Source organism: Rhinolophus sinicus, linkage group LG05 (assembly GCF_036562045.2).
Source record: "Rhinolophus sinicus isolate RSC01 linkage group LG05, ASM3656204v1, whole genome shotgun sequence".
NCBI classification, from domain to species: domain Eukaryota; kingdom Metazoa; phylum Chordata; class Mammalia; order Chiroptera; family Rhinolophidae; genus Rhinolophus; species Rhinolophus sinicus.
Window position 1 is genome coordinate 44379998 of NC_133755.1, and position 14298 is coordinate 44394295.

The 14298-nt window shown below is 33.8% G+C and overlaps 1 protein-coding gene across 10 annotated transcripts in view; it reads left to right on the forward strand.

The window, feature by feature from the left end:
- The window catches only part of EHBP1 (EH domain binding protein 1), a 297963-nt gene that overhangs the window by 193908 nt on the left and 89757 nt on the right, over positions 1 to 14298 (forward strand). For all 10 annotated transcript variants that reach the window (XM_074332040.1, XM_074332041.1, XM_019717739.2 and 7 more), the window contains 3 exons: positions 3303 to 3481; positions 4092 to 4140; positions 11039 to 11941. In XM_074332040.1, coding sequence (XP_074188141.1) covers positions 3303 to 3481; positions 4092 to 4140; positions 11039 to 11941 — 1131 coding nt within the window. The remainder of the gene's footprint in view (positions 1 to 3302; positions 3482 to 4091; positions 4141 to 11038; positions 11942 to 14298) is intronic.

Genomic DNA, 14298 nt, shown 5'->3' on the forward strand with positions numbered 1-14298 from the left:
TGGGTGCCTACTATATGCCAGAAATTGTTTTGAACAGTTGGGATAGGGTAATAAACAAAACGAAAATCCCTGCCCACATAACCCTTTTGTTTAGTGAGGATGGACAGGTAATAGTCATATTTTGGTAATAACCAAAATAAAATGTATGGACCATAAAAAGATGATAAGTACTGTGGTAAAAAACAGCAAGGTGAGTCAGGAGTACCGAGCTCCTGACTTTGGTGATGAAGATTGATTGCATTATTAAATAAAGTGGTCAGAATAGGCCTACTGGAGACGATTGCATTGGAGTTAACCATGCAGGTATCTGTGAGGATAGCATCCAGGCAACTGAAACAATCTGTGCAGAGACACTAACGTGGGACCGATGTCTGGAGTATGGAAGGAATAGCAAAGAGGTCAATATGGTTCCAAGTGATTGAAGGAGAGGGTGGTAATGAGCATAATGGGCAGGAGGAGAGGGAGGCAGATCTCGTTACTACAGCAACACTCTAAGTACCATTACAATCCCCATTTTATAGACGAGGAAACTGAGACAGAAAGGAAAGGTGGCAACCTGCCACATTTACTACAAAATCAGGAGTTGGCAATAGCAAGAAACAAGCAGTTTCATCCATTTATATACTGAAGGTTTCAAAATGATTTAACTGCTTATTTCTTTATGACCCTCTTCAAAATATTAGATAAAAGGTCAACTTTCTGAAGTGGATGATTCATTGAACAATGGCTGTACTTCAATTTTTTTCTTTCTCTGTAATCAACATGACCATTTATTGGGCTTGTAATTTCATCAATGTTTCTTCAATATGTATGACTTCTTTTTTCTTGGCAGTGCAGTAAGTATCCCTGTAAAATGTTTTAGTACAAGGGTTTTGTGTTAAGGGAAATCCAAAGTTTAGTTCTTCTAGCCTTTTCATATTGAGCCTCCTTAGAAATAATCATAATGATGTGTTTTCCTTAACTTTCAAGTACAGAAAGCCACTGTAGATTGTAACATAGTGGTGATGACATTTGTACATTACCTATGTATGTTCTGATGATTAGAATGAATCAATGTAATGGTAGTTTCAGATCATCTGGCCCATGTATATGCTACTCATGCTGGAATGAATCAATGCTTTAATAATATAATTTGATACAGAAAATATTTCTTTTAGTTTTTTAAAATTAAATTTTTTGAGGTAACATTGGTTCATAACATTATATGAATTTCAGGTGTACAACATTATAATTTGATATCTGTATACTCTATTGCATGCTCACCACCCGAAGTCTAGTTTCTTTCCAATACCATATATTTGACCTCCTTTACCCAGTTTGCCTTCCCTCCACCCCCTTTCCTCTGGTAACTACCATTCAGTTGTTTCTATCTATGAGTTTATTTTTGTTTGTTTTGTTAGTTTGTCTGTTACTTTTTGTTTTCTATTTTACATCATACAGTTTTTGTCCTTTTCCATTTGATTTATTTCACTTAGCATAATACTTTCAAGATCCATCCATGCTGTCACAAATGGCAACATTTCGTCTTTTTCATAGCTGAGTAGTATTCGTGTGTGTGTGTGTGTGTGTGTGTGTGTGTGTGTGTGTGTACCACGTCTTTATCTAATCTGTTGATGAACACTTAGGTTTCCATGTCTTGGCTATTGTAAATAATCCTGCAATGAACATAGATGTTCATACATCCTTATGATTAGTGTATTCAGATTTTTTTGGTATGTCCCAGAAGAGGAATTGCTGTATCAGAAAAATATTTCAATAAAGACAATCATTTAAATAATAGAAAAATTTAAGAAAAAAAATTTTTTCGTGCCCAGTTCATTGATCCCCTAGCTCATCCATAGACCATTCTCACTCCACTTCCACGTTAAGTGACTAGAGGGATTTGAAAGTCACCATTAGGTGAAAAGGTATTTAGTAGTTCATTTTTATAGATGTTAGGTTAATATTTAAGAAAGCTGTTATTTATTCTAGAGTAAATATTTTACTATATTGGGAATTCCATTTTTACCTACATATTCATACTAAATAGATTTGATCCAAATTTGTTGACTTTTGTAACCTGTGAATTTTTCAGCGTTGACTTTGTATAGGTGATGATTTAAAGAAAAACACTTTGCTGTATTCATGGTTGTTTATATAACTTTTTAATCTGACAGTTAATAAAAAATAAATTACGTGTTTCTTAGTGGCTTCTCTGAGGAGCAGTGAATGCATAAATCATATTATGTGGGGTTGATTTAATTGTTTAGCACTAACATGCTTTTGTCAAGTGGGGGCATCATTGGTCTTTCTTAAGTAAGCTGTGTGGCAAGAATGGTTTGCTTATTAACCTTAAATGATATTAAGGTAAATAATTATTCTCCTTTCACCTTATTTTAGAGGGTCTCTTTAATGTCAATAGCCAGCACTCTTAATTGATAGCAAGATTTGAAGTCCAGAAATATTTAGTAGTTTTCTTTTTAAGTTTTCAGTTGTATCAGCCTCTAAAGTTAACATCACAAAATGTGGTTGTTTTTCAGTAAAAGGAAATGTCATGATTTTAAGAATAAATGTTTTAAGATAAAAATTTTATTACGTAGTCTAGTTTTGTTGTCGTCGTTGTTGTAAGTATATGATCAAGTATATGCTTAATATTTAACACACACACACACCCCAACTGACCTAATATTCTAAAGCTGCTATTAGTGATAATAAGAAAATATTTTGAGCAAATCCAATTTACATACTGTTGTGTGCTGTTGCTAATAACATCTGCCTGTTGGTGATAACTCTAAATTTGTTCTGCCATTATTAAATTTATATAAGAAGTGTGTTTGATTATGATTATCATTGTGCTATCTAAAATGTATGTGATAACTGTATTTAAAAAACTTACTATAATTTTGATCTTTCCATTACTAACAACTTGTACTAGAGTTAGACTTCCAAATATATTATTCTTTAGTCAAAAAGGAACTATATTTATACCTGATTGCATTTGGGGAAAATTTTTTAGGGTGTAACGTGTTTAAATACTTTAATATAATGTTGCCATCAGTACAGCTCTTGGCCTGTTCTTATGTATAAGTTTAAAATCTTTCATATCTATATCTTTGTCAGGCAAATGCCATAGGCTAAAACTGAAGATAATAGCTTAAGATTCATCTCTCTTTCTTGGAGGTTACAATTGTCTTGAATTGACTGTTTTGAAGGACCTATGCTGACATCAAAGAGTTCCAAATGCTCTAGTAAGGTCAATTAATGTTAATTTTCATCTTCCATTAGATTATTTTAATGGTTTCTTCTTTTTTGTTTTTTTCTAGCCAAGTCCTATACCAAGTCCTGTTCTGGGGCGAAAGCCAAATGCTAGTCAGTCGTTGCTTGTATGGTGCAAAGAAGTTACAAAAAACTACAGGGGAGTGAAAATCACCAATTTTACTACATCGTGGAGAAATGGCTTATCTTTTTGTGCAATATTACACCACTTTAGACCAGATTTAATGTAAGTAGAAAATTTTCCATTCCCTATAAATACTTTGTAAATAATAGACAGCTTTTGAAAAAATAAAATAATTTCTTAACACATGTCCTGAAATACTTGACTTTCTATTTCTTCTTATTACCCACACCTCCTCTTTTTAAGAGAAGTGTATGCCAGAAAGAAAAGTTCTTCCTTCTTGATACCTAAAAAGTCTTTACTGTTTTGTTAAAAATTATTTTTCTCCTTAATCTCATACAAAGAACTGACTTCAAATTATTGTGAAAATTGGGTGTGTTAAATGAAATGAGACAAGTAAGTCTGTAGCTCTTTGTATAGTGACAACAAGGGATTGATTACCTCATAGTAGATTTGGTTGTCAAGGCTAGTCTCTGGGCCCCTGCCTTAACTTCTCTTTTAGATGGAAGGCTTCAGGCAGTGAAACATGTAGTCACTGTGTTTATTTATTCATTTCCTTAATTTTCCACACTATTTGTTTTGTTGATTGAATTGCTGTGAAATTGCTAGTTACTGTTTGGTATTATTGAGTGTCAAATTTTTAGATTCAGTTTGTTTTTAAAACAGGTGTTTTATCAAATACTGTATATACCTACTGTGCCATTTTCTCCCTCAGTGACTACAAGTCTCTGAATCCTCAAGATATTAAAGAGAATAACAAAAAGGTAAGAATTGCCAAGAAAAAAATACGTACTTTCAATTTTTGCTTCTCCGCAGGCTTCTATTAATTTGGGGAAGTGAGGTTGTTTTGTGAGGTCATAACTGCCGCTCACAGAACACAGTCTGCTTCCTGCAGTTAAAATAGGATGCATGGTTTATTCTAGTTTGTCACGGCCTTTCAAGATCACAAGTGCCAGACTGGCATCAGATTTTATTATGTGTATGAACTTCATTAAATTAAATATTTGTTAAAGCATATTGCTTTTATTCAGGATTTACTTTTAATGGCACCCAAAGCTGTTTGTTGTGCCATACACTATTATCAGTTTAGAAAAATCGGTTGGGAGGGGATGAGGGCAAGAGCCTAAAGCCAAGAAAGAATGCGTATGTTCCTAGAAGCAAAAATATATGAACATTTGTTCCTTTTTTCATTATTTTTCATTTCCTGATAAACTGTACAGTTTTCTCCACATAATTAATTAATTAATATACTGAGGTCAGAGCTTCCCAATTGGTGTGTGGAGACTATTGATCCATTCAGCCTTCAAGGTAGCTGTGCAAACGGCTGAATTGCTAGAGCCCCAAGGGCCAGCTGACTGTGGCAACAAGCTGACTTAACTATTTACCCCAGTATGTAGTATAGTAGTACAATTTTCTGTGTGCATCATGGCATGAAAAAGGAGGGAAGCACCTAACTCAACACACAGTAGGTACTCAATTAATGTTTTGTTGTTGTTGTTTTTGCACTGAATTGAATCATTCACCTGAAAAGTTAAATGACATATATCATGGTAGAACAAGAGTTCTTAACCTGGGAGCTGTGGACAGAGTTCAGAGGGTCCTTGAACATGGCTAGGGTAAAAATATGTTTTATTTTCTTAAATTGTTAACTGAAATTATCATTTCCTTCAATTATGAATTTAGGCAATAAACCACTATAGTATGAACCATACCTGACACTTTGTCACCTTTAAAATCTCAGAAATTATCATATTGCTTTACAGTTGTAAATATCTAAAAATAACCTTTTAAGCTCATCACTTCTTCAAATTTACTGCAGTTAATTTTACAGTATTCATAATTCTCCAAATTTACAGTATTCATAAAAAGAACATATGTTATTACTTCTCAAATTGAGTTTTGCTAATATTTTCAGTTTTATTTTTCAATACAATTTTTTTCTTTTGTAATTCTGTGTATTTTATACATGTAAAACATTATTCTGAGAAGGAGTTCAGTGCCAAAAGGATTCATGGGACAAAGTGATTAATAACATCTGGTCTAAATAACATCGAGTCTAAAGTTTTAATCTACTTTAAATTAGATATTTAAATCTAAATCTATTAGATAATTTAATCTACCTTAATTAGCTAAGTAAAACCACCAGTGATAAAAAGGAAAGCTTGATAGAAGACGTTCAATTAACGGGTGAGAATGTAAATGAAAATAATTTTTTACTTTTATTGATCTTTAAAACCAAAAATTTGTATTGCCATTAAAAATGTTTTATTTATTTGCACATACATGATGCTCACCTTAGGGGCATACATTTTAAAACTGTCAATTTTTTTATTGAAACATGCCACCAAAAAAGGTAATCTTAAAAAACTCAGTATAATTTTCTTTATAGAAATCACCTTTATGGTGAGCATGCTACAAAATAAGTCATTCTTTTGAATTACTTCTTGTATAATTTTGGAGAGGTTGTATCTAAGTGAAATGCCTTGTTTTTTCATCAATTAAATTATACCGTTAGATATGAAAGTTTTCTATCTGTATTTTTTTGCATTTGAATAAAATGCTAAGCTAATTTAAATGTAGATAAAAATATTATAAAATAAATCATTTTTGTAAAGTGAAACTTTCAAGTTACTGTTTGCAATTTTGAAAAGAAAACATTTTTTATTTTACCGAGCTATATATTTTTAAAGAGTATGGGGAACTTCCTTAAGGCATAAGTTACACTTCTTTACATTATTTTTTCAGGAATTTAATAATGAGCGTACCTTGGATTTACATATTACTACATAGAGATAGAGGAGAACATCCTACTCTATTAAACTTTTTTCTTAGATCTTCCAGGTCAGATAATCATGGATTTTTGGAAGGATTTTAATTTAGATGATCCTATTCTTTGAACAATTCAATTAATAATTGTTTTTATATAGTTTTCTCTTTTCATCACTTTGCAACTTCTTACCTGGTATCTACCTTGAGTATCAGTTGCTACCTGCAGATTTATTTCCGGCTTCACACAATTCTTCCTGATAACCCCATCTGCCCTTGATTGGACTTAAAGCAGCACAAGAAACAATGCCTATGTCTTAAGTTCCATGCAGATGCAGAACATAACTGAAGGGTGACTCCCCCTTACCAATTAACATCTAGGAATGAATAAGATAATTGTCTTTGAAAGACCTCTTTTTTCACCACACACTAACAGCTAAAAACACAGTAGGTGATTGACCATAGCAGAAGAGGTTAACCTATGGGAAAATTCCTTTATAAAGTCTTGACCTCACTTACAAGAAACCTGGTTTGTTTTTAAATGTTTTTTTAGTGTAATTAGTGTGCATAAAATGAATTGATACATGAAGCAGAACACCAGCAGGAGATTCCCCACAAGGAAGCGAATCATTTTCCCAGGTCTGTAAAAAGTGCTGAATAAAAAAGGTATTTACCTGTGACATCTGATCTTAGCCAATATGTCAGTGTTTTAGATAATTGGGAAATGTTTAGAATACTGCCTGTGGTGCTTTTCCTGATGGTCTGCAATTGATGTCTGTCAATCAAGTTGTCAAGACACAAGAAGAGGAAAATGACTTTAATTTTCCTAAAAGATGTAAAATAACAAACAGGCCTAAACATGCACACCAACTGAGCCATTCTCTCAAGTAAATATTTTGAGGTCCCTATATTATGAAATATAGTGCTGTGAAAATTGAAGAGGTTTTAATATTGCAATTTATGTTTCATTTTCTTTCTAACTTATTCCACAACATTTATTCAACTACAGAAAGGATACAAGACAAGGATTAAATTCAAAGGTAGAAATACACATTTTAACATGTAAGTGCAAAAGACTGATTGCTTCTGAATTGTAATATGATTTCCTCACATTTCTTTTAAGAAAAGCTTTGAGTTATGAGCCTACATCTAGGTTGTTACAAAGACTAGACATTTCATATCCCAAAGTGAGAATATAACTAGATGGTCTTTACTTTTTCCAAGAGTATATCTAAACCTTTAGCCATATTTTTAATGCTTCCTAGCAACACAAAGCTGTTTTCAAGGGTTAGATCAGGATACTAATAATTAATTGTAAATTGAGAAACAGCTTTGATTCTTCAAAACTAGAAAAACCTGATATGCCACAGTCATTTAAAGGCTAACAAAAGTAATACAATGCAGCCTCACATTTTCAACTAGGTTGTACTCCTCAAAACATTTCATTCTTTCCAAAATGGATGAAGTGAAAATGAATTCACTCGTCTAATTATGAAAATCAGTCTTAATTGGGCATTTAAAAATGTTTCCATGTTTCTAGGCTTAAATAGCACTTTCTTGTATTTTATACCAGCTAATCAAGTTCTTTAGGGATATTTATCTGTATTTTTTCTTTGCAAATCATTGCAATTACATGACCATGGAAAAGAGGGTTGATAGGAATGATAAAGCACCCCGATGAATTATTTTCTTTATACCATACATCCTTATCTTAAAAATCAATGCTAAGGTTTTTTGTTTACCTCTCATTTTTGCTTATTTTCTGTATTGAAAAAGAACATTTCCATTGTTATTAAGAACATTTTTTTTCTCTTGTATCTACCCCACTTTTACAAGTATCTGACTTGGAATTTTGTTTTGCTTATGTGGCATAATGTCAGTAATGTAATGTACACTCCTACAGCAACAACAAAAATCCATTAAAATTTTGCTATTTTTTTTATGGTAACTTAATCTTATTTATTTTTTAACTTTCTATAGTTTTTAAAAATGATTGTTATTAAAATATAGCTAACATACAATATTACGAGGTGTGATAAAAATATGGTGAATGTTTAAAAAAATTATTACAGTAAAAGATACATTGCCATTAATCTCCCTCAGAATACTCCCCCTCATTTCGAACACACTTATCCCATCGTTTTTGCACTTTCTGAAGCAGTTCTGGAAGTCCTTTTTCATGAGTGTCTTTAGTTGCATTGTCGTGACTGTCTCGATGTCCTGAATCATTTTGACTTTGGGGAAGAGCCAGAAGTCACACGGTGCCAGATCCGGTGAATAAGGTGGATGAGGACACACCGTAATGTTTTTATTTGACAGAAATTGCCATATACCAGAAGCAATGTGACACGGAGCGTTGTCATGATGGAGGATGATTTACAGCACACTTTAAAAACACACCTTCTCTCAACCGTAGCTCATACCCGACTGACTGCACCGAACAAGTTGAAACTTGTCACACACTGTTACTAAGGTTCGATGTGTTGTTTCCCATATTGAAGATCCCTGCCTTTCGTTGGATGGCACTCGGCAGCCTCATTCACCATGTTTTGTGATCACACCTGGTATATTAGTTTCAGGTGTACACCATAGTTATTCAACATTTATATACCTATCGTGTTTCCCCGAAAATAAAACTGAGTCTTATATTAATTTTTGCTCCAAAAGATGCATGAAGGCTTATGTTCAGGGGTTGTCATCCTGAAAACTCATGTTAGGGCTTATTTTCCGGTTAGGTCTTATTTTCAGGGAAACACGGTAAGAAGTGATCACCATGATAAGTTCAGCAACAATCTAACACTGTACCATGCTATCACAATATTACTGACTATATTGCCTATACTGTACATTACATCCCCATTGCTTATTTGTTTTATACCTGGAAATTTGAACCCCTTATTCCCCTTCACCTCCCCGCCATTTTAAATTTTCAATTACAGTTGACAGTATTATTTTATATTAGTTTCAGGTGCACAGCATAGTGGTTAGACGTTTATATGATTTATGAAGTAATTCCCCTGACAAGTACCCACCTGGAACCATACATAGTCATTACCACATTATTGACTATATTCCCTGTGCTTTACTTTACATCTCATGACTATTTCATAACTACCAATTTGTACTTCTTAATTCCTTCCCTTTTTTCACCCCGTCCCCCCAAGCCTCCGCCCATCTGGCAACCATCATTTGTTCCCTGCATCTATGAGTCTGTTTCAGCTTTGTTTGTTTGTTATTTCGTTCTTTATATTTTACATTTAAGTGAGATCATATGGTATTTGTCTTTCTCTGTCTGGCTTATTTTACTTAGTATAATACCATCTAGGTCCATCCATGTTGTCACAAGTGGTAAGATTTCATTCTTTTATGGCCGAGAAATATTCCATTGTATATATGTACCACATCTTTATCCCATTGTCTATTGATGGGCACTTATGTTGCTTCCATATCTTGACAATTATAAATAATGCTGCAGTGAACATAGGGGTGCATATATCTTTTTGAATTAGTGTTTGGATTTTTTCAGATAAATACCCAGAAGTGGAATTGCTGTGTCATAAGGTTGTTCTATTTTTAATTTTTTGAGGAACTTCCATAGTGGCTGTGCCAACTTGCAGTCCCACCAGCAGTGCATGAGGGTTGCCTTTTTCCCACATCCTCACCAGCACTTGTTGTTTGTTGATGTATTAATGATGGCCATTATGACTGTTGTGAGGTGATATCTCATTGTGTTTTTAATTTGCATCTTTATGATAATTAGTGATGTTGAGCATTTTTTCATATGCCTATTGGCTATCTGTATGTCGTCTTTGGAGAAATGTCTGTTCAGGTCCTCTGCCCATTTTTTAATTGCATTGTTAGATTTTTTTTTTTTTTTTGGTGTTGAGTTGTGTGAGTTCTTTATAATTTTGGTTTTTTTGGGGGGGAAGGGGAACAGGACTTTATTGGGGAACAGTGTGTACTTCCAGGACTTTTTTCCGAGTCAAGTTGTTGTCCTTTCAATCTTAGTTGTGGAGGGTGCCGTTCAGCTTCAAGTTGTCCTTTCAGTCTTAGTTGTGGAGGACGCAGCTCAGCTGTAGGTCCAGTTGTCGTTGCTAGTTGCAGGGGGCACAGCCCACTATCCCTTGTGGGAGTCAAAACCGGCAACCTTTTGGTTGAGAGGATGAGCTCCAACCAACTGAGCCATCCAGGAGCTCAGTGGCAGCTCAGCTCAAGGTGCCGTGTTCAATTTTAGTTGCAGGGGGTGCTGCCCACCATCCCTTGCGGGACTCGAGGAATCGAACTGGCAACCTTGTGGTTGAGAGCCCATGCTCCAACCAACTGAGCCATCTGGGAGGCAGCTCAGCTCAAGGTGCCGTTTTCAATCTTAGTTGCAGGGGGCGCTGCCCACCATCCCTTGCGGGACTTGAGGAATTGAACTGGCAACCTTGTGGTTGAGAGCTCACTGGCCCATGTGGGAATCGAACCGTCAGCCTTCAGAGTTAGGAGCATGGAGTTCTAACCATCTGAGCCACCGGGCCGGCCCTCTTTATAAATTTTGGATTTTAACCCCTTATTGGATGTGTCATTAGCGAATATCTTCTCCCATTCAGTAGGTTGTCTATCCGTTTTGTTGATGGTTTCCTTTGCTGTGCAAAACTGTTTAGTTTGATGCCCCATTTATTTTTATTTTTTTGCTTTCCCTTGCCTGAGGCAACATATTAGAACTTTTTTTTTGAGGTTTAATTGATATACAACATTATGTTAGTTTTGGATATACAACATAATGATTTGATATTTGCATACATTATAAAATGACTACATTAAATCTAGTTAACATTCATTATTTTAATGTTTTTAAAATGTATGGATTGTCTGAACTATTCAATATATCATTTGTTTTTCCTTCTTTTTAAGGCATATGATGGATTTGCCAGCATAGGAATTTCCCGGTTATTGGAACCTTCTGATATGGTTTTACTAGCAATTCCTGACAAACTGACTGTTATGACTTATCTCTATCAAATAAGGGCACATTTCAGTGGCCAAGAACTAAATGTTGTCCAGATAGAGGAAAACAGCAGTAAAAGCACATACAAAGTTGGAAACTATGAAACAGATACAAACAGTTCTGTCGATCAGGAAAAATTCTATGCAGAGCTTAGTGATCTGAAACAGGAGCCTGAACTGCAACAGCCTACCAGTGGAGCGGTAGACTTCTTATCACAGGATGACTCTGTATTTGTAAATGATAGTGGGGTTGGAGAGTCAGAAAGTGAACATCAGACTCCTGATGATCATCTTAGTCCAAGCACAGCCTCCCCTTACTGTCGCAGGACTAAAAGTGACACAGAACCCCAAAAGTCCCAGCAGAGCTCTGGAAGGACTTCAGGATCCGATGACCCTGGAATATGTTACAATACAGATTCAATTCATGCGCAAGTTTTGTTAAGCAAGAAGAAACTATTGAAAGCTGAGACTTTAGAATTGAGTGATTTAGATGTTAGTGATAAGAAGAAGGATGTGTCTCCACCATTTATTTGTGAGGAGACAGAAGAGCAAAAACTTCAGACTCTAGACATCAGTGGTAATTTGGAGCAAGAAAAATTAGAGAATTCTAGATCCATAGAATGCAGACCAGATCCTGAATCACCTATCAAAAAAACAAGTTTATCTCCCACTTCTAAGCTTGGATATTCATACAGTAGAGATGCAGATCTTGCGAAGAAAAAACGTACTTCCCTGAGGCAGACAGAGTCTGTTCCAGATGCTGATAGAACCACTTTAAATCATGCAGATCATTCTTCAAAAACAGTCCAGGTAAGTGAGTTAGAATGATGTATACATATAGTTAATAAATAGTTATTCTGTTTTCTTTGTTTCTTTTTGTGTTCACAGAACACTTTAAAATGTTATAAATGATTAAAGGTGAAATATAATCCTCATTTTAGAAAAACATGATCTTCACTTAAAGTTCATCATATAATATTTAAGTATATAAGTAAATTCTAATTTCAAGATTGAAGGACAGAGAATGTCAACTTTTCAAATCAAAATATTATTAATCTATAAAAACAAAATATTTTACTGTAAGAATAAGTCAAAGATATTTCACTATTTAGTAAGAAGATCATTCTGAAAATATATAATGCCAAGTTAAATATTTCCCATTTGAAACATTTTCTTCAAATATTTAGATTGAGTTGTAATTGGTATTTTCAGTCCCATTATTATTTGTGGTTAAAAATCCAAGTAACATTCAAACTTCTCTTCGTGAGGGGAATATGGCACAGATTTGACCTTATGACATTTACTGTTTTTAATTGAAACTACAGTACCATCCATTATAATATACACTGTTATTTTATGTACCACAAAGAAAGAAAAACACTGCCAATAAACTATGATACATGGTTGTCTTATCACATAGCATTTTTATTTTATGCCTGTTGAAAAAGTGCCTTTAGACTTATTCAGGCATGGGTTTTTTAATCATATAACACTCTTATGTATATATAGGAAAGAAAATTTTACACAAAATAAATTAAGGTTAATTAATTTATAATTAGAATTTAGCATCCAACTCTTCTGAATCACTGTTTGATTTAGAGTTGTTGGTATTCCTGTTTTTCCACACAGTGTTGTTCTCTGTGTCATCAAAAGTATTAGTTACAGCAGTGGTTCTCTGAGGATGATCTGGTGACTACTGAGACCCTCCAAGACTCTTTCAGAGAGTCATCAAAGTTGAAACTATTTTCACAATAATACTAGAACATTACTTACCTTTTTCACTTTCATTCTCTCACAGGTGTATAGTAGCCTTTTGTGATATCGCAACAGATCAAATATAGAAGTACATGTGAGAATCCTGCTGCTTTCTATTAAGCCACATATTAAAGAGATTTCCAAACAAATATAAAATAATGTCATTCTTCTCACTTATTTTTTGAAATAGTTTTTATTAGAATATCTCAACATCTAATGGGTTTATTATAGCTATTTCTAAAGAAATGAACAAATGAATATTTTAAAAATTTCTCAGTTTTAATTTTTAAAATAATAAACATCAATATGCAAAAGCTTTTGGGTATCCTTTATAACTAACTTCTAGGCACATAAAGGGATTCTGAAACCAAAAGTTTAAAAATCTCTGATTTATAGCATTTCTCAACAACTGTCTCTGGGATTTTCTTCTCAGTAATACTTTTTGATAATAACATTTTCTTGACTTTACTGGAAGGTCCCAACAAAAGAGTTTCAGACAATAACGTGAAGTTAAGTTCCATTCTTAAGTAGTACTGAAGTGGTTGATAACTGAAACATCAAGGAATTGCAGTCATGCCACCAAAAATATCAAGCATATGCATATGAGGCATTGACAACTATATCTTAGCTATCACCTGTATAATGGAGAGTATAAGAGGCCATCAATTTTAAGTTTTCAGAGGTGTTAAGAAAAAATGTGCATGATAGAATCAAAGAAATATAGTAGCTAACAAAACAAGCCCCTGTTCTCCTAGTCAAAAACCTCAAATCAAAGGTTTAGGACAAAAACGCTTTCAGGACATAGTAGTGTCTATACATAGCAGAGAAACAAGGAACATCTAGTGATTGACAGTTGCAGAATTTGGTGAGCCTAAGTTCTAATATCTAATGCAGATTTTTCTTATAATCCTTATTTTTAAGGTAAATGTGTTTAGTTAAATCTAGAAATTGATTAAGGTTTAAAAACTTAAAATACTCTGGACTGGAAATCAGTAAACCTAGGGTCTCATCTTGGCTTTGCCAGTGATTACCAGTGTGACATGTTAACTTGCCATTTAAATTCTTTAAATATTAATTTTCCACACACGTTAAATGAAACCATCTCTGAGAGTTCTTTTGGCTTTAAACTCTATCATGTGATTTTATTCAGATGATATAAATGGTGTACAGTAGTAAATCCATAAGGCGATAAAAGCAGCATCTATTTACAACTCTCTATGTGTGTGTTTATTGGCCATATGTTTATTGGTCAGAATTTTGCTTAGGGTAAATTAAAATTTTTTTTTGGCGAAAGTGTTGCCTGACACTAAAAGTTGTAATAGGGTATACATATTACTTCATAGGGCTTTTTAATTGTACATAGCAGTTAAATTTTAGACAATTAAAACTCAGTTTTTCTTTTTTGTACTGTA